The following is a 20016-nucleotide window of genomic DNA, read 5'->3' as shown; positions in this document are numbered from 1 at the left end:
TAAAACAACAAAAATTATATATTTAAGTGTTCAATGGATACACATGCCGTAGGATAGCATTTAATCGAATACAAGTCCAAAAGCTAATTGATGATATTCGGAGTAGTCCACTAGTCTTGTATGTTTCACCCTGCTACCTCTAATTCAACGCGAGACAACTAATTCCAAATAACTTGTAAACTTTCCCGTAACAAGAAAAGAATTTTGATACTTCAATAGATGACTGCATCTTTGATACATAACAAATATAACTAATAAAATCTATCAGAATCAAATTATTTGATGTGTAATTAGATTCAACTACTATGGCTACTACCATAGTACCATACTAGTTTGTTGAGTCAATCATGATTCGTGTCGACAAACTAAACAATCTCAAGTTTTCCAAACTGAACTTCTATTCATCGCCCCAAAAGTACTTAAAATCGCCCCCAAAAAAGTTGAAATTACATCTCTAACATTTTCCTTCTTTTTCCCTAAACCACCACCACCTGCACCACCAGCCACCTCACTTCACCATCATCGACCTCCTGCCACCACCACCCCATTGCCACAGCCACCCACCAGCCACCTCCCAACAGTGATCATCAGTAAATTTTACTATGACCTTCAAAGCCAAAACCCACCTCATATTTTCATGCTCACTCTCATAGTCTCATGTTACACTTGTATGCTCAACACTGATCATCCACATAATTCAATGTAAGTGAACCATTAGTAAAGCAAAAGAAGACATAAAAATAGAGAGAAAATCTTGTACAAAAAGAAGGGAATATATGGATTCATTCAGATGCTCCAAATCTCAGTATTTCAGACATATGCCATGATGTCAACATGAGTCCATGGAATTCCACTCTGGAAAAAAAAACACAAAAAGAGTTGGCCATAAATAACACTTATTAGCACCCAAATACAAGGAAAGAGAGCACGTCAGATGTCACTATAATTAAACTAAAAAGATTCTACTAATTTTTGTTAAAGCAAATTTTTTGATTATTAATCAATTCATTTGTGCATCTTTTATGAAATGGAGCAACCAATATTATGTTGTAAATGATAAATCCCACAACAAAAAGTGCAAAACTTTTGTGAATGTATGAGTCTGCTTTATTGGCTGAGGGAATAAAACTTTCATGTGTGAGCTTTTAGGGAGCATGGCTTTATGTTTCCATTGATTCGATCAGTCCATTTTCAAGCATAAAAATATATGGACTGATTAAAGAATATTCTGTCCTCTAATTATCACTTATATGGCTTTGGAATAAAGGTATTAGGTATGAATTAATATGCTTTTTACATCAAATGTCATTTTCTGCTCTCCTTTATTGTTTGACAATTTTATTTGGGATTTATCTTGGTATTTTACCTTTGAGTACATGATCTTAAATGTTGATAGTATCTGCTTTCAAACTACGATTCGGGATGTGTTTACTTCACGTGAATTTATTTAAACTCGACTTATTAGATTTGATGAATAGTGGTTAAATCTTTTATCATATTATAAATATTTACATCTAATTGGACTTGATTAATCTTAATTATTACTACTTAGTCGGCCCTAAAACTTATATATTTTAAGTAAATAAGACGCACTTTTATATTGCATAACTAAAATGATATATTCATTGTCAAGCATTTTTAATAAGTTTTAAACCATGAATTTAAATTCATCGTGTCTTGTTTGGTAAACATTGATAAAAGATATTTAAGAGACAATCCTATGATTATGCAACTTTGCCTTTTAAGTATATTTCTCTTCATAATTTTCATTATTAGTACTCAATACCACTCCAATGATAGTAAAATAAGCATTTTTAAGTGTAAAGTATATACATAGATTCCGTATCTTTTTCCTTTCAAATGAAGGTCTATGTAAAAACTCCACCTCCTCCTAATCTTTTCCCTCTCAACTATAAGTATGGTTTTGAAAAGACTAGGGTCGGACCCGAATCTGAACCGATACGGAGCGAACCGAAGATTCCGGTGCGGTCCTCGATCCACAAAAAAAACTGATTCTGGATTTTCGGTCCGGACCAGTTGGACCGGAATTTCTATTATTTTAGTTAAAAAAAATTATAAGTTAAAAAATGTTTAAAACGCGAGAAAGTTAAAAACCTACTATATATTACTTTAGTATTATTGCTATTAAAATTATTAATTTTAATTGTATTTAATTTATCAATATATATATTTAAATGAAATAAAAAAATATATAAATTCCAGTCCAACCGGTTCAAAATAGGACCAGACCGGACCGGAAAAATTCTGGTCCGGTCCAAAAAAAATATATTCCAATCCTCCGATTCGGTCTTGAAACGGTGTACACCCCTAACTATAGGTAGTTTAATCTCAAATGAAACAAGAAGAATTATGCCATCAAAATAAATATCTATCTTGAAATATATCATTTAGTTCCACATATATATACTAACATATAAAGTACTAAAAAATGTGATTATCCACCATAATGGCAGATATAGTGGGCTACTTGCCAATTTGCTGTTAGTAATAATGTGGTGTCTGCCAATTGAGAATACAAATATCAGGATGTTCCCTTCAAATTGCCATCTTCGCATTTATCCGCAATCCTTCAATGGCAACAAGTTAGTTTTCACGACTAATTAATCTCATAATTATGTGATTGGAGAGTTTGATGAGCAGAAGAATAGGTGCCAAGTACATATTATCGGTTGATATTAATGTAAGGCGAGACATTGAAGCCACTTTTTCTTCACAAGGTGAGACACAATTCAGCATATATAACAGCATAAAAAGTATTTGTTCTGTTCATGAAAATTTATGATTTTTGGTTAACATAAGAAACAAAAGGAGTGCTAAATACTAAAAACTCGCATTAAGTAAATGGAACATCCCTCAGACAAATAATAATTCTAATTTCCAATCGAGCAATTCTTTTATACTTCCTAAGTAAATTAGTCTTGACATTAAAAGTAGTTAAGATTCTAGCATACCAGCACTAAACACGAAGAAGAGGAATTCACCGAAAAAGATCCTTCTCCTTCCCTTTTTTCGGAATAATACCTTGAAGTGATTGTTAAGAAGGATGAACAAGATCAGGTTGAGATGAGATTAGCATTTGAAAACTTTGGTGAAGGAGTAATTGGTTATTACTCCAAGGTTGAAGGAAGAAGAGTTGATCTCAAAGATTCATGAACTTGTATATTGATAATGATATTATATGATTTACAACCTAACTCTATCAGTAGAAAAGTGAGTAATATATATACAAGAGTAAAAGAAAACCTAGAAAAGGAAAGAAAGAGAAACGGGCCATAGATCCCAAAGCCCAACATTAAGAAATAAATACAAGCAGTAGAGATGGGCTTTCAAACACTAGGAAATATAATCCTTTACCCCCCCGCAAGCTGGAATGGGGGATGAAAATCAACCATGCCGAGCTTGGACATGAGAGTGCGAAACTGGGACGACGGGAGGACCTTGGTAAAAATATCCGCTATTTGAGATCGAGTCGGGAGATAAGTTAACTGTAGCAGGCCTTCAAGGACTTTTTCACGAGTGAAGTGACAGTCGATGTCGATATGTTTGGTGCGCTCGTGAAATACCGGGTTTTTGCCGATATGGATGGCTGATTGATTGTCACAGTGGAGAGTGACAGGAGTGAGATTGGAGAGACCCAATTCTGTCAAGAGTCGAACGACCCATGCGACTTCGGCAGCGGCATGGGCCATGGCACGGTACTCAGCCTCAGACGAAGATTTGGAAATGGTTCCCTGTTTCTTAGACTTCCAACTGATGGGTGAGCCACCGAGAAGCAAGACATAGCCGGTGAGAGATTTACGGGTGTCGGGGCAACTACCCCAATCGGAGTCAGAGTATGCTTGAAGAGTGAGGTTAGGAAGAGCTCGTAGGAGGATTCCTTGCCCACATGTATGTAAGAGAGAACATGGTGGAGAGCTTTAAGGTGTTCCGTGCGAGGTTGTTGCATGAATTGGCTAAGGGTCTGGACGGCGAAAGAGATGTCAGGACGGGTGTGAGTTAAAAAGTTAAGTTTGCCAATGAGGCTACGGTAGGTTGTAGCATCGGGAAGGAGAGTTCCATCATCTTTGCTTAATTTGAGGTTGAGAGGAAGGGGAGTAGTGGCAGGTTTGTAGGTAGAAAAACCACTGTCGGCTAAGAGCTCTTGGGTGAATTTGTGTTGGGTGAGAGAGATACCGTCGGGAAGGTAAGCAAGTTCAAAACCCAAAAAACAACGGGCTTGACCGAGATCTTTGATGCTGAAGTGAGTGGCTAAGAAAGTTTTGATGGCTTGGATAGAGAGAGGATTGTTGCCAGTGACAAGGAGGTCGTCAACATATATGGTGATAATGGTGATGTCGGAGCCTGCTCGTTGAAGAAACATAGAGTAATCATTCTTTGATTGGGAGAAGCCATGGGAGAGAAGGGCATGAGTAAGTTTAGCGAACCATTGGCGACTCGCCTGTTTTAAACCGTAGATGGACTTTTTGAGTTTGCAAACATGATTAAGAGGATTAGGGAAGCCCTCGGGAGCTTTCATGTAGACCTCTTCATGGAGGTCACCGTGAAGAAACGCGTTGTTGACGTCCAATTGGTGAAGGGGCCATGAGCGAGCAGCAGCTATGGCAAGAAGACAGCGGATGGTGGTCATCTTGACCACGGGGGAAAATTTTTCATCAAAATCCACCCCGGGAATCTGGGAAAAACCGCGAGCAACGAGCCGGGCTTTATATCGATCAATGGTACCATCATTGCGGTATTTGATCTTGTAAACCCAACGGCTTCCGATGGCTTTCTTGCCGGAAGGGAGAGCGACAAGATCCCAAGTACCATTGTGAATGAGGGCATTAAGTTCATGTTGCATGGCAGCCTTCCATTCAGGGTGATGAGAGGCCTCCGAAAAACACCTGGGTTCATGGTTAGCAGAAACAGATGAAACCAATGCATGAAAACTATTAGGCAACGCAGAGTATTGGACAAGGTGGCACCAGTGACCGGTGAGAAGAGATGTGGGGAGAGTAGTATCATAATCTTGGAGATATGTAGGACGAGTGTGGATGCGGGTAGAGCGACGAAGATTGGCGTCATCAAGAGGAGGATGGGAAGGGGGCGAATTGATGATGGGAGGAGAGAGAGATGGAGTGGGAGGTGGAAGTGGTGTTGAACCGGTGGCAGGAGGATCCAAGACAGTAGGGTGATTGACAGTGAGGTCGGGGGATGGTGTGTCAAAAGGAGTGGAGGACGGTATGTAAATGGGGTCCAAGGGAGAAAAAGAAGAGGAAGTTGTAGGCGGAGAGGGGTGCGGAAGGTGGAAAGGGAAAATGTTCTCGTGAAAGGTAACGTCACGACTGGTGAAAAGGGCCCCAGAGTCAAGATCCAAAACTTTATAGCCTTTTTGTCCATTGGGGTACCCCATAAAAACGCAAGGCTTGGCCCGTGGTGTAAATTTGTTTCGGTCCTTTTTGAGAGTGGACACAAAGCAAAGGCACCCAAAGGAGCGTAAGTGGGAGTAGTCGGGTTGTTTAGTGAGAAAGACTTCGAAAGGAGTTTTGTGTTTGAGGCTTTTGAGAGGGAATCGGTTAATGAGATAGGTAGCGGTGAGAATACATTCACCCCAAAATTTAATAGGAAGGTTGGATTGAAATTGAAGTGCTCTAGCGGTTTCCAAAAGGTGACGATGTTTTCGTTCAACAACTCCGTTTTGTTGAGGGGTGTCACGAATGCTAGTTTGGTGTTCTATTCCATTGGCACGATAAAATTCTTTGGCATATCCTTCACATAGTTCCAAAGCATTATCGGTTCTAATGGTTTTAATGGTGGTATTGAAGTGAGTTTGAGCGTAGGCCATGATGGATTTGATGATGGAGAGAGCATTGGTTTTGGATTGCATTAGGTGTGTCCAAGTGCATCGAGAGTAATCGTCGACGATGGTGAGGAAGTATTTGTGGTTGGCATGAGTAGGGTATTTGTAGGGCCCCCAAGTATCTATATGGATAAGCTCAAAAGGGGAATGTGTTTTGATGGAGCTGATGGGAAATGGTTTGCGAGTTTGACGGGCCTGAGGACATACACGACATACGTGAGTATTGGGCCTGCCACGTGGCATACAAGGTATGAAATTTAATTTATCAAAAGGCAAATGGCCCAACCGTAAATGCCACATGAAAATATCTGTTTTGTCATTGATAGGAACGTGGGAAACATTACAAAAAGATTGCTCAGTCAAAAAGTCTGTAATTACAGAGGGAGAAACAACAGCACTACAATTTTGTTTTATGCTACTTTCTGAAAAAGGTAAAACTAAGCTATTTGCAGCAAGAGTGGTATTATGGACTTCATCTCTCTCTCCAAAAATGTGTCAACAAAATATAGCCCATTCTTGTGTTTACCAAGAGGCATAGGCTTGCTCATGGAATGGTCCTGAATAAAACAAGTGGAAGAGGAGAATGAGATGTGATATCCTAAATCAGAGGTGAGTTTATGTATGGAAATTAGATTGAAATGAAAATCGGGAACATGGAGAACATTATGTAATATGAGATTATGTCGTAATTTCACGCTACCTATGTGTTTTACTTCGGCTTTATGACCATTGGCAGTACTAATATGGTTTTGTGTTCCTGTGACCTTTTTATAGTTCAAGAAAGATGATAGATGTGGTGTGATATGGTCTGTGGCGCCACTGTCCAAAATCCACATGGGTTGCATAATAGAAGGTCAATGGAGCAAAGGACTTTACCTGCGAGCATGGCTGCTGGATTGGTGTCTTGGGATGTGTTGGTGCCGCCATTCATATTTTGTTTGTTTATCATCTCCATGAGTTGATTGTATTGGCCTTGACTTATCATGGGTTGACGATTAGAGCTATCTCCCTCATTCATTTCAGCTTGACTCGTATCATTTGAACAATAAGCAGCCACCTTTTTACCTTTCCCATTGTAATTGTTAAAAAATTTGTGATTTGGTGGATATCCATTCAACTTGTAGCATCTTTCTGTTGAGTGCCCCGGCATTTTGCAATGTTCGCAGTAATAGTTGTTTTTCTTCACCATATTTCCCTTATAACCCGTGATCATTTGTGGCCCTTTTTGATACTCATTTGTACCCTTGCCATTGTGAGGACCTTGTTGAAACCTTCTGTTGAAAGATGCCATTGCAGATGCTTCTGGGTCTACGGAAGGAGCTGCTGTAATTTCTCGTTGTCTTTCTTCTTCAAGAAGAGAATGGTAAGCTTGGTTAACTGAAGGTAAAGGAGACTTCATGAGGAGGTTTCCCCTTGTGGTGTTGTATGGCTCGTTAAGGCCCATGAGAAATTGCATAAGATGTTGATTTTGAAGAAGTTGAGAAATTGCTTGCCCAGAACCGCAAGTACATGGTGGTATGTCTATGGCTTCCATATATTCATCATGGAGACATTTGAGTTTGGTAAAATAATTTGTGATAGAAAGGTTGTTTTGTGAGAAGTTTGTGATGTCTTTGTGGATTTTATATATTTTAGTTCCACTCATATGAGCGTAACGAATCTCAAGTTCAGACCATATTTCGGCGGATGAGTCACAGTATAGGATACTTGAAGCAATATCTTTTGCCATGGAATGTATTAACCAGGATATAACCATATTATCACATCGTTCCCACTGGCTAAGATGAGGAGATGAACTAGCAGGTTTTGGGCATTTTCCAGTTACAAGACCGAGTTTGTTTTTGGCTTTTAGAGAAATAATGCAGGCTCTTTTCCACTGGTTGTAATTGTTACCATCAAGTGGTTCAGGAGAGAGAATATAACTTGGGTGGTCCGCATGGTGGAGAAAAAGGGTGTGAGATTGGTCTATTTTTTGGGTATCTTCTGGGATGGCAGTCATGGTGGAAAGATAAAGAAATGAGAGAGAAAGAGGCGTGACTTACGATGAAAAAATAAAGTTGGGAACTTTATTGGTTGTGCTGCTCTGATACCATGAAAACTTTGGTGAAGGAGTAATTGGTTATTACTCCAAGGTTGAAGGAAGAAGAGTTGATCTCAAAGATTCATGAACTTGTATATTGATAATGATATTATATGATTTACAACCTAACTCTATCAGTAGAAAAGTGAGTAATATATATACAAGAGTAAAAGAAAACCTAGAAAAGGAAAGAAAGAGAAACGGGCCATAGATCCCAAAGCCCAACATTAAGAAATAAATACAAGCAGTAGAGATGGGCTTTCAAACACTAGGAAATATAATCCTTTAGCATTCATTGCCTCATCTTATGTCTCACCCTCTTCCAAATTGCTACTTCGTCAATCTAGAATAAACTACGTTATTAAGTACATATGTCCCACTGTAAGGTGTGGTAAGAAGAAAGCAACAAAAGCAATAGCAATAGCAATAGCAATAGCAATAGCAATAAGCAATAGCTAAATTAAATCTAGAGTTTCTCATAGCCTTCAAGGGGTACAACACTACACTCACCAAAATTCTCATACAAAGGAAATGTATCATACAGCAAGATAATGTCTCAGCTGTAAGAGGACCATTCAAGTAAAACTTTACAGGCCTAATCCTACAGTGCGACCATCTCTTCGGCGAAGGCCAGCAGTATATTGCTTCTCCAAATCCAGCTGAAGTTCTCTCTGCTTCTCTGCATCTTCGCTGCTCGGCAGTTTTGTGTCCACTTTTACTTCGCCCTTCACACCCTACAATCGGCCATATGTACCAAGGCAACCTCAGACTCTAAAACTGTGTTAGTGAAGAATACTAATTGAGAAAATATCTATAAGCTTCTTCACTGTACAAGGATGATGATTCTATTAACTTTCTTTTTAACAAAAATATAGATTAATACAAGAATATTACAAATAAAGGAGAATTACCATGAGTTTGTTGAACTTCTCTTGTCGCTCACGATCAGAAAAAAGAGATGTATCCCAGTGATGACTAGACTGTATGTATTGGAAAGCATTTACAAAACCAGAGATGAGAAGCAAATAAGGTAAATAGCAAATAAAATAACAGAGAATAACATGGTCACTCTTTCCGGGAACCGGAATTTTGTACTGCTTATCAGTAAATCATCAATTCATCATCCCTGACTGAACATGCAGAATTCCCATCTCACAGAGTGACGAACATAAATGTGATGACTTGCCTGTGCTGTTAACCGTTTCTAAGAAGAGTGATGAAAATATATTTTTGAGGCAGAGACTTAAAGTGACAGCACAGCGTAAACGAATCACATAAAAGACGATAGGTCAATCAAAATCAGATAATAATTCGTTTCCATTTTCCTGCTATCAGCAGTAGAGCTAACCAACTGTTCATATTAGAGGGTGAGTTTCACAGCCAGGCAATGGCATAGTTCCTTAACAAGCTACATGTTTACAAAAATTAAAGCCAGCCAATAGAATTTAGTGTTTTAGTCATTAAGAGTATAAGCAAATAAAAAAGGAATTTTACAAGTACCTCTTCTGTAACAGTGGTCTTCTTCTTTCCCCATAGCAGCTTTTTCTTCTGATCAGCGGTCATGAATCCCGTACTTGTAAGGTTCTGATTAACTGCAGTAAAAATTACCGCCTTCAATTCATTATGACCATTTATACACAGTCAATGACTTTTCAATGGTTTATTTCTCAATCACAGAGTTCTAGATCCCACATCCCAAGTTCCAAATCCAACAATACTCAGTAAGGCCCAACTGACATCTCTTTGTCATACAAAGCTAACAATGTGAAACTTACTCATCTAGCCAACTTTTCTCATCCTACAATGCAATAATGTCAGATCCCCTTTCTCCCCGAGTCCCCGTGAAGCAGCATACCACTAGCCAGTAAAGTAACACCACGAAAATACCAATAGAATCATTTATCAAATGCTAGAGCAGGTTATAATAACAAGGGAGACTACATTATCATTTAATCTAGTGGAGAAAATGTAACTTCATTCACAATATAACCTATCAAGGCACATGCAAGGCAAGAGAAAAAATTTAGCAGAAAAAGTGATATCCAAAAGGCAGGAATGATCGAAGAAAAACGTAACAAAAGCGTACCTCCTTTCTTAGGGGTCATCAACCTGCCCCAAAACCCACCACACCACTCTTTCCCTAAATCTAATTCGTATTTCCAGAAATTGCCATAGATAAGCTTATATCCCTCACCTTTATTCTACCCTAGGCTTCTATTGGCAGTACCCACAGAGAAACACCTAGTTAAAACACCATGCTTCATATAGCACAGTACGCAATTGAGAAACCTGACCAGAAAAGAAATATTAGTTAACCCTTTGGCGAGCGTAGAATGAAATAGGGGAGATTACAGTAAAAAATTCAAAACTTGGATGTAAGAAGGGAGCGTAGAAAAACCTAAAGGATTTGTTCATGACTACAAAAGACACGTGCTAATTGGCCGCCTGGCAGAACAAGAAAGATAATAGATTGAAGTGGCCAAGGATCCTATGGCAGCAGCCTTCTTAGAAAAGAGATGCGAGAATCGGCTTTATTTTGGATATTCAGAAAGAACTGCATCCTGAATAAAACTTAGACAGAAACAAGTTGGGTGTTCCTTGCTGCCTTGGAGAAGAAGCAAACCTTAGAAAATGTTGTTGGAGCATCCTAAAGAGCCGATTTCATGATAATCGCCTCACTCATGACACAACAAAAGAGATCCGATTGGGGCTAGAGAGTTTGAATCCAGCATTTTGGCATAGACAATACACTGTTCTCCAATTCAAGAGGTCATGCTTTATTTCTAGGCTAACCAACATAAGGCTCATGAACCCATCATTTATATAAACCATTAAAACACGTAGCCCAAACAAATTTTCATAAAAACCACCCCTGCTTAAAATTATAACTCGCCATATTTGTCCAGCCCACAAATTGACTGCCAACCACAACTGATGAGCTTGTGCATGAGTCTGCCGATCCTGATTCCAAACCCACCCCCATGACCCTACTTTTCAACCCCTATTTCTCCACGACCCAATTCAAATTTCCATACATTCTAATATTTTCTAACCCCAGAGCGACTTTTGATTCCAAACTAACTTCCAATTCCATCCAGTGTGCACATTCACCATATCAACTCTAATTTCCATACATTCTAACATTTTCTAACCCCATAGCGACTTTCAAACCAAACTAACTTCTAATTCCATCCTGTGTACCCATTCACCATATCAAACCAAACACCACCCATACATCCAAACGTGATAGTCATCCATGCCTACTTACTAAATTCTTCATTCATGGTTAAGCCCACGACATCCTTTATACCTTTTCTTTTCTGACACTTACTCCAGCTCACCAACTTCCAATTTTTTAAATTGTTCTTCAACATTTGCAATCACTTCTTGACTTTATATTTCTAAACCCAAATCACCCAACTCATCTTTCTACCACCATAATATGGCCTAATATGGAGGGGTAGTGTAGGTATTGAATAATTAGGTTGGCAAGAATAGCTTGTAGAGGAAGATAATTGGTGTAGAGAATGAGTTTGTCTACGGATAAAGAAATCAAAGAGGGAGAAATCAAGTTGAGTATTATGAAGAGTTTCTTTAGTTTTGTTTTGTGATTTGAGGGAGAAGAAGCATCATGAGAGCTTGTGTATATGTCCATTGTTCTGGTTCCCAGAATTCCTAATCAAATTCATTTTCTTCTTCTTCTGCCTTGGATATGTCAGTTCATAACATATTGTTTCTTAAAATCATCATACTTCATATGTCATGATTTCATATCATCATCACTAATTAATACCACTAATCATAAGGTATGCTTTGGCAGTATCTGAGGTGAGGCTGCACAAATCTTGATCTGTTCAATCCCTGCTACTGTTCTATATAACTACGCCACTGCTGCACTTTATAAAGAAGTAGGTCTAATCCACCAGAACAATTATCTCTCACCAAATTATTAACTAAATCATTTCTTCAAAAGATGTAAGTAAGTAAGTAACCAATCAATGCTTCTTTCAAGTATCTACATGGCCTCTCTACTATCATAGAAGTAAAGGAACAAATGATTCCCTACAGTGCTGTCACATGCTAGAGCATGACATAGATCTTGGTGGCTAAGTAGCACTGTAACAGTGAATTAAATCAATGCATATGCTGCAGCGCATAAAGGAAGTAAGCAATCTAAAGATAGGCCCAAGCGCAATTGCTTTCTGAGGATAAAAAAGAGTGAAAGAAATAAAACAGAAGACAGGAGACATTAATGTGTTCTTACAACATAAGCCAAGGTGAGATGCTAGATTTGTGAATAATAAAACACTTGCGCCTCGCAGGCGTAGATTTTAATTTTTTGAAAAGAAGCTTGTAAATTTGATAATAGACATGCAGAGTTGCAAAAGTTAGATGTGTATTTCCTAATATGTGAGTCCAAACAGAAACCAACAATAGATGACATCATGCCAAGAGTGCTACAATAAGGGGAAAAGGAGTTACCTACCCCCAGCCCCTGGTGGGAAGATTCTCTGTTAAGGGAGCCCATAGCAGAAGGCTAGATGAACATGATTATGAAAAGCGGGAAAGCACCTTATTTGGTAGAATATTCAGTTCAGACACCGACATAATTTTTTCGGAAATTAAAATTACCTAATTGAGCAGCTCTTATAGCAGCAATTTTAGCAGCATCCACACAAGTGCCAGAATCAGCACCAGAAACAGGGCCTTGCTCAGGTGATAATTCAGATGCAAAATCTTCACCTTTCTTGAAACCTGACACTTGCCTTTCATCTGGTGCAATTAAAATTTTAAAATAATTCATATGACAAGAACCCACAACCTAAATTTTATATAAAATATTAGAAAAGACAACTGCAGAGGTTCAACCTTTCCTTGGATCACTGCCCGAGCTGAACTTAGGTCTTTTGGCAGCAAAGTCATCACTCTCAAAAGCAGATCTTTCTTCAGACCTTCCCGTTGCTCTGTCATGTCTATCTACGGGCTTATCCAGCGCCTCATTTTTACTCTTTTCCTTGATGAACTTTGAACCATCTAAATCCTTCATATCACGAATTTCCAATTTTGAGTTGGGATCACTTTTGTGGCCTGTTGAATATTCATTAGATGTTGTCCGATTACCTCTATGATCCCTAGAGCTCCTGTAATCTCTCTTCTCGTCTTGGTGGTGATCTCTATCCTTAGAATGCCGATCACGGTCATCATATCTACCTCCATGCCTCCCATCATATCTGTTTCTATCAGACTTATCTCGAGGATACTTGTCCACATCCCTGTAGCGGTCCCTTGACCTACCATAGTCACTATCTCGATCTCTGTAATCAGCGTTAGAGCCACCTCTTGACTCTCGTCCTGACCGAGCAGATGATTTTGCATGACTTCTATCATCTTCATCTGCATGCTTCCCATACCTAGACTGCTCATCATATCTATTACCTCTTGAAGAATGTCGATCACTGCTACGACGACTGAAGCTTCTGTCATCCGCTTTATCATTGTTCCTCCTCTCATGGTCGAAAGCTTTTGACGTTCCTCTTGACATGTGATCACGCTTTGGGCTCCCTGATTACAGAAAATGGACACTTATTATTATACATTCAAAGATCACATACCTCTGCTCCAAACATGGAATGGTATAGACCACATAATAGCAGCAAAGATAGAATTTAGTCATAATAGAGCACTCAAATCTTCACATCAGAAAAAATGATAAACGTTCTTGGAAAAAAGCAACCACTAAGTCGGGTGTAAGGTGAAAGGCCACAATATTGTATATGCAAAATTGCAGGTAAAACGTACATGTCCTCTTCAAACGCACAAAAAATTTATCTTCTGTTACCTTACCATAATCATCACTTTGAAGCTTATATACATCTGAATCAAAACCGATATTCAAAAATGATCAGAAAGGACTTACTGCATTACAGATGACAAATTTCACAAAAAGGAGGTAGTTCAAAAACTGAATCTTTATGCACAGCGAGTTTTCGCTAAGGTGACAAACATAATTCTACCACGGCTTCAGCTCCATGGGCATCAACTAAAAGTTCAAGAATTAAAATAGTGAAAGTATCATTATCTCCTGCAAACTAAAGTACTCGACTATATTCAACTAAGCACCACTAAAAGAATAATTCAGGTAGTTCGAGATTTTGACTATTTGATTTCATACACATACGTGCAACGGGTGCAACTGTGCAAGGACCTCAAAAATTTCACAAGGTCTTCGAATGAAGATGGATGAAGAGGCACTTGAGCCTGAAAGTGATGAAATTCGGGGGAAAGATGAAAGCGGTCACTATAGTAATCTTTCCAGTATATGGAGGGACTGATACGTAACTTAGACTTGTGAATAAAAATATAAAAAATACTGCATATGTATGCATCTTATTTTTTCAGGATCAAAATATATGGGGACTTGTATACATTTATGATTTATCAGACATTTTTTTTTATTTTTTAAAAGGACTCTTACAATCACTACTTAATAAAGAAAGAACAACTTTATAAAACTGTTTCATCTAATAAGTGAAAATACTTATGATCAAAGCTCAAATTAGTACTCCCTCCGTCCCAAAATATAGTTCCCATTTCCCTTTTTTCACGGTAATTTATGCAAGTAGAATCTAAGAGGGATAGTAAAGATTTTTTGTTTATTTAAATAAATGTTGTATGGGAAAAGATGATTTTAGGAGAGAGAATGGAGAATAATTGGTGAAAGAACATTAATTATAACACTTGGGTTGAATAACAAAACAAAAAAAAACAAAATTAAGAAGCAAATAAATGATGGGACACGGTTTTTCTAGACAAATTACGGAAAAATGTGGAACTAAATACGGAAATGGGAACTATATTTTCGGACACCCAAAATGGAAATGGGAACTATATTTTGGGACGGAGGGAGTAAAGATTAATGTACACACAAAAAAAAAAAATCGGCTGCACAGCCTCATCAATAGGAAGAAAGCATTTGAGCTGCCTTATCTTGGCAGTTTCCATTCTTGATTTTTAAAAACCATCACACCCTGTTCCAAAGCAATCAAAAGAAACAAAATCCAGGAGGAAACAAAGGACAACAAAATACATCAGTTTGAGTTACATCAATTCCATTCTTTCCTTTACTGAAAGCAGATTATGAAACAATAGGTGAAAAGGGACATTAAACATACCCCAAGTCTAGCGGGAGAAGACAACAGGCAAGCTGCCAGCATCAACCAATGACGAAGAGGTGGTGGATGGTTCTACAATATACCCTTGAATAAATACCCTAAAGTCCCAACTGCCGGTTTCATAGTTTTTGCTCTCGAATGACAAATCTTGGAATTTAGCACTCAAACCTATTCTCAAAGTTGTCGTAATTGAGGCACCTTCATCGGCACTGATAGGTCAGCAGTCAGCCACAGACAGAGCAGCACTGAAGGGTCATATCTCCCCCTCAAGAATCCCAAACACATCCGGGTTATATCCCATGTCCGATCATGTCAACACGCAATACAGCACTACTTAGACATGTCCAATGCATCATAATTAAGTAATTAACCATAGCACATTTTTTTAATTTACAAGAATCAGAAAGTTTATAGCTCCTACATAACAACTTAGAAGGACATTGAAGCAGAAACTCAGAGATGCACCTGCACCTCTTGTGGCCTCTAGGCACCCCAGAGGCTATCAGTCAATCACTCTTTGAGCCTTGAACCTTAGCACCTCAGGTGCTTTTTTCTTAAAGTGGTTGGCAAAACCAAGTAACCTAACTGAAATATAAGTCCATAGATACTTCTAAATATAAACATTGATGATCATAAGCTAGCTGAAAAACTTCATTAGGCCTCTCCAAAAATAGCTTTTTAGAGCCTGTCAACTAGCTTATGTTTCGTAATATAAAGAGCAAGCTCACTAAAGATATTACAGATGAAATGTTGCAACAAAGTTATGATACACATTACATAGCTCTTCCTGAACAAGATAAACAAACAACCAAGAGGGAAAACACTCTCGAATGGGGTAATAGTTTCTACTGAGGGATTTCGTGCAAGTCATATATTGGTACAATAAAAAGTACATGGAAAAGAAGTAGAAGAATATCAAACTTGTGCCTTTTATTTCCTCCAAATAGTTGTACGATTGATAGTGTAGAATGTAGCAGATTCATAAGAGAAATAAACACAATAGAAAATTCCAAAGAGATGGGACAGGGAGAAGAAATAAAGATAGAACCAGATAGACAACAAGACATTTAAGATAAAATGAAAACCGTGTAAAAAGTGTAAATAACAAAAGATAATACTATATACCAGATTGCTATGTATTCTTTAAAGTAGGGAGCACCGACATAATATCTCCTTTATAGCTTCCAATCTACTTGCTCACAAACAAGAGCGAGGAAGAAAAAAAGCAACTACAAGGACTAACCTTCTTCATCAGAAGATCCAGAAAGAGGAGAGTGACGCCTATATTTTCTGTTAGCTGCTTCATTTGTAATCTTGCGAAATTCAGCCTTATGTTCATTACTTTCTTGGGTTGGCGAGGACACATTAGAATCCATTGTGGCAAGATAATATGAAATAGGTCCTACATGGAAATGTGAACACATCAAACACACCATCGGCCTACAAAACTAGACAAAGTTGTATCCACCGAGGTAACCAAAAAAATTCAATTATCAAGGTGTAATTCCCAGTTCCCACAACCCTCAAACTCTAACTCAAGTACCACTAACAAGTAACAACATATAAGAAAAGGAAGAAAGGATACTCAACAAAAAAAAACATATACTACTACACGTTGCATCACAATACCATTAAGAAGCTCCTATGGACCCTATCTAAATGTATTTAATAGTAGCTAGAATCACAATAACAATGTATCATAAGATTAAAAAAAAAAAAAAACCTTATTGATTAAAACCCATCTATCAGACACTACCACACTCCCTAAAATTTAACGTGGAGCTTCATTCAGCTCTCAAACCCTAGATTAAACAACCTGATACAATGCTACAAAACAATACAAGATACTAGTCCAACATCAATCCAAGATAAGTAAATGATATACCCCTCCTACTCTTTCTGCTACTCGAGCCACTATTCCCCCTCAAAATAAAAGTACGATAGACAATTCGACATTAACTAGCCACTAAGATTAGTCCTGATAAACAAAACATACATTATAACTCAAAAACACACAATACCAAGACTTTCATGAGCATATCCAAGACAAATAACGAATTTCAAGTAAAAACTCTCAATTCCCAATAAAGATTCCAGTATTAACCAACAAACATATGATTACAGTAGGTTCATATTGTGATATTGCTTCAAAATTAACTCAAATTTCCAGAAGAAGCGAAAAAACATGATAGAAACTTGAAGAACACTAAAGAAGTTCAATTAATTGCGAAAACCTAATAGAATTAAGGCTATGTATAACATAAATAGAAGAAGCTCAAAAATGGATGCTCAAAATCAATAAATCACCAGAAAACCTAAGACGTTACTGAAAACCCTAGATTGAAAAAATTGACAACGCTAATATGAAGAATCAACGAAATGAATAAAACTTACTGATTTCAATTGTTTGAAATGTCGTGTTTTGGCTCTGAATTTCGTCAGGTAGTCGAGTTCTTGTCGGAGTGTAAACTGTAAACCTTAGAAATGTCTGTTCTTCGGTTCAGATTCTCGATATATTGATTCAAGGAGGATAAATGTTATGTTATGTTGTTCTATGTTTGTTTCCTAGTAGGATTAGTAGGATTTTTTTATTTATGTAAGATATAAAAGGTAGGCCATGGTGTTTAAAAATATCCAAACTACATTGACATAGATCCAATAAATAAGAGGGTCCGATTCTAAAATTATGAAATCTTATTTTAAATTTTTACATTTTGGAGAAAAATATTTGATACAAGATTATTATGCTTCTTTGTAAGGATAACCTAATTCGGGTGATCAAATCATTTATAAGAAATGAGACAAAAAAAAAATGGTATGATGGTTGGCTATATTAGAGGTGATCATGGGCCCGGTCGGGCTGCGGCCAAAAAAAATTGCCCATTGGTCAGGCCGGGCCTACATTCGGGTCGAATTTTTTGTGTCCAAAGCCCGCTATTTCGGGCCTAAATTAGCGGGCTTTTGCATGCCAAAACGGATCGGGCCAAAAAATAGACTAAAAAGTCGTTTTTAGCTTGCCCAAAGCCCGCCCGAAGGCAAAAAAATAAGGGCGGGCCGGGCCGAAAAATTCTGCCCAAAAACGGGCCGGGCCAGCGGGGCGGACCAAAATGATCACCTCTAGGCTACATGAAGTATTTTGTTTGGTTTGCCTCCAAAAGCATTGGTTGAGATGAACCGCCTTGAAATGGAGTTAATTTCTTATAGGTGATCTATAGTGTTGATGAGGAATTAGTTAATCTTAATATCTTATAGCTGGCAAACGGGATCGTACGGGTTGGGCCATAATCGGGCCAAGTTTTTGTTCGTTTTCCGATTGCCATCTCGTGTCCACGAAAATTCGGACCACATCAGGTCGAGTTGTGTTAGAACGAGTCGGATTGAATCGGCTTTCTAATATGGAAAATATATAAAACATATATAAGAGTAAGTAATAAAATATTTAATGGGTAATGGCTAACTCATATTCTAGTATTTCATGACGATTTTTTCTCAAAATTTACTTTAAAAAAAGTAACTAATATTATCATTTTTCAGTTCTGGTCAAGTTTGAGGCATGCATATTCAAGCCGGGTAAATTCATTCGGGACATGTTATTCATGATTATGCTTCTTTTAGGATCATTATTTCTGGTGAAGAGGCGTGCTTTTGGTCGGGTATTTCAGTACGAGACGAATCTATTTTGGCGACTCTGGTTAATCTCGTCGATCCCTTTTGTTGCCTTCTATGAATGTCAAAACTTCAACAAGACTGAATTGTAACCTATTAATTATATTGTTCCCGCAAACTCAAGGTTTAACAAGTTGATCTTGGCTTCTCAAATAAACAAAATATAATAAAAATTAGTAGTACAATATTAAAACCCACGGCCCGTCTTAAGTACAACAGGCTTATAGGTTGTCGTACACCTATCAAAGGAAATTACTGCAAAACCTTCTAACGATATAATAGGGTAGGTAGGATCGACTTCATGGAGAGATGGTCGTTTTATTCTAGTTTCTAAGGTACATGTAAACTGAACGCGATCAGGAATATGAGAATTAAAGTTCTAAACTAACCAAACTACGAAAATCAAACTAAAAAGGATCTAAGGTAATGGTTCACCATGTTCATATATACAATCTATCAAAATACCATCAATTGTTCAATTAATCAGATATCTAGAGCAAGTTAATCATATAGTCGGGTCTTACAGCCCTCAAATTAACGTATACAATACGGTCGCTAACATAATCAAGTTTGCTAATTGCAGGCAATTAAGCCTTTAAAAGTAAGATCTTGGTCATTCTAACTCTTATTATCAAGATTTAATCAAATAATTGATCAGGTTGCAAGATTAACAATAAAAACACTAATTAATTAGAAATATCATTGACTAATCAAGCCATCAATAAACATCAATCAAGATTCATAGCATATAACATGGATTCCCAAACCCTAGAAATAAAAATTACTCAATCATGAAATAAATAATAAAATATAAATCTACAAATAAAAGCATAAGCAAAGAGATCAATGAAAGAAAGAGAATGAAAATAATAAACTCATGAATTAATGAAGAAAATAGAAACTAGGATTTGCAACTAATAACTAGAGAGAAAAACATGAAGAAACTCAACTAAAACCTAAAAAATAAAATTACAGCATAAATAGTCCCAACTTCAAAAAGGCATAACTCCTTGACTAGAAGTCTACTCGGGGCGTGCCACCTAAAAGCTCCTCAAGTCTAGTTTCCAACCTTGCTGGAATTACTCGATTCTAAAAAGCACATCAAAAGTTATGATCAGAAGAGTAGACGTGACTCTTGTTTCGCATTTCTTCTAATGATTTTCCGTTTAGTTTCAAACTCGTAGTATGACATATCATACGATCCTTATGCATTATAGCTTCTTTCAAAGTGCTCCTAA

The 20016-nt window shown here is 37.6% G+C and overlaps 1 protein-coding gene and 1 long non-coding RNA gene across 5 annotated transcripts; both read right to left on the bottom strand.

Annotated features, from left to right (window-relative positions):
* LOC130590748 (uncharacterized) lies at positions 1-3098 on the bottom strand. The gene is made up of 2 exons (XR_008968594.1): positions 3043-3098; positions 1-855 (listed from the first exon to the last, which is right to left on the bottom strand). It is a non-coding gene; the product is annotated as an uncharacterized LOC130590748 (long non-coding RNA).
* Positions 3099-8008: 4910 nt separating this feature from the next.
* On the bottom strand, positions 8009-17691 carry LOC104889498 (uncharacterized). Of its 4 annotated transcripts, XM_048639959.2 has the most exons (8): positions 16356-16497; positions 15113-15442; positions 13062-13502; positions 12810-12981; positions 12573-12713; positions 9441-9532; positions 8852-8920; positions 8009-8711 (listed from the first exon to the last, which is right to left on the bottom strand). In XM_048639959.2, the coding sequence occupies exons 2-8, from the start codon at positions 15152-15154 to the stop codon at positions 8271-8273; spliced, it is 1398 nt and encodes a 465-aa protein (XP_048495916.1). In that variant the 5' UTR covers positions 15155-15442; positions 16356-16497; the 3' UTR covers positions 8009-8270. The 4 variants fall into 4 exon arrangements, with proteins under 4 accessions (XP_048495916.1, XP_010673032.1, XP_019103800.1 ...); XM_010674730.3 differs by lacking the exon at positions 15113-15442 and adding an exon at positions 17507-17691 and having other exon boundaries at positions 12810-13502; positions 16356-16514; XM_019248255.3 differs by having other exon boundaries at positions 12810-13502.
* Positions 17692-20016: the final 2325 nt, after the last annotated feature.

This window comes from Beta vulgaris, chromosome 3, assembly GCF_026745355.1.
Source record: "Beta vulgaris subsp. vulgaris cultivar EL10 chromosome 3, EL10.2, whole genome shotgun sequence".
NCBI lineage: Eukaryota > Viridiplantae > Streptophyta > Magnoliopsida > Caryophyllales > Amaranthaceae > Beta > Beta vulgaris.
Note: the sequence above shows the minus strand (reverse complement) of the source record. Positions and strands in the feature narration are given on the sequence as shown.

Bases quoted from the DNA above. Each gene is read 5' to 3' on its own strand.
- LOC104889498 (XM_010674730.3), bottom strand. From the start codon at position 16,488: ATGGATTCTAATGTGTCCTCGCCAACCCAAGAAAGTAATGAACATAAG. The intron at 12,714-12,809 runs GTTGAACCTCTG...TAATTGCACCAG, and splicing joins GGGCAGTGATCCAAGGAAAG to ATGAAAGGCAAGTGTCAGGT. The intron at 8,712-8,851 runs GTAATTCTCCTT...ACACAGTTTTAG, and splicing joins AGAAGTTCAACAAACTCATG to AGTCTGAGGTTGCCTTGGTA.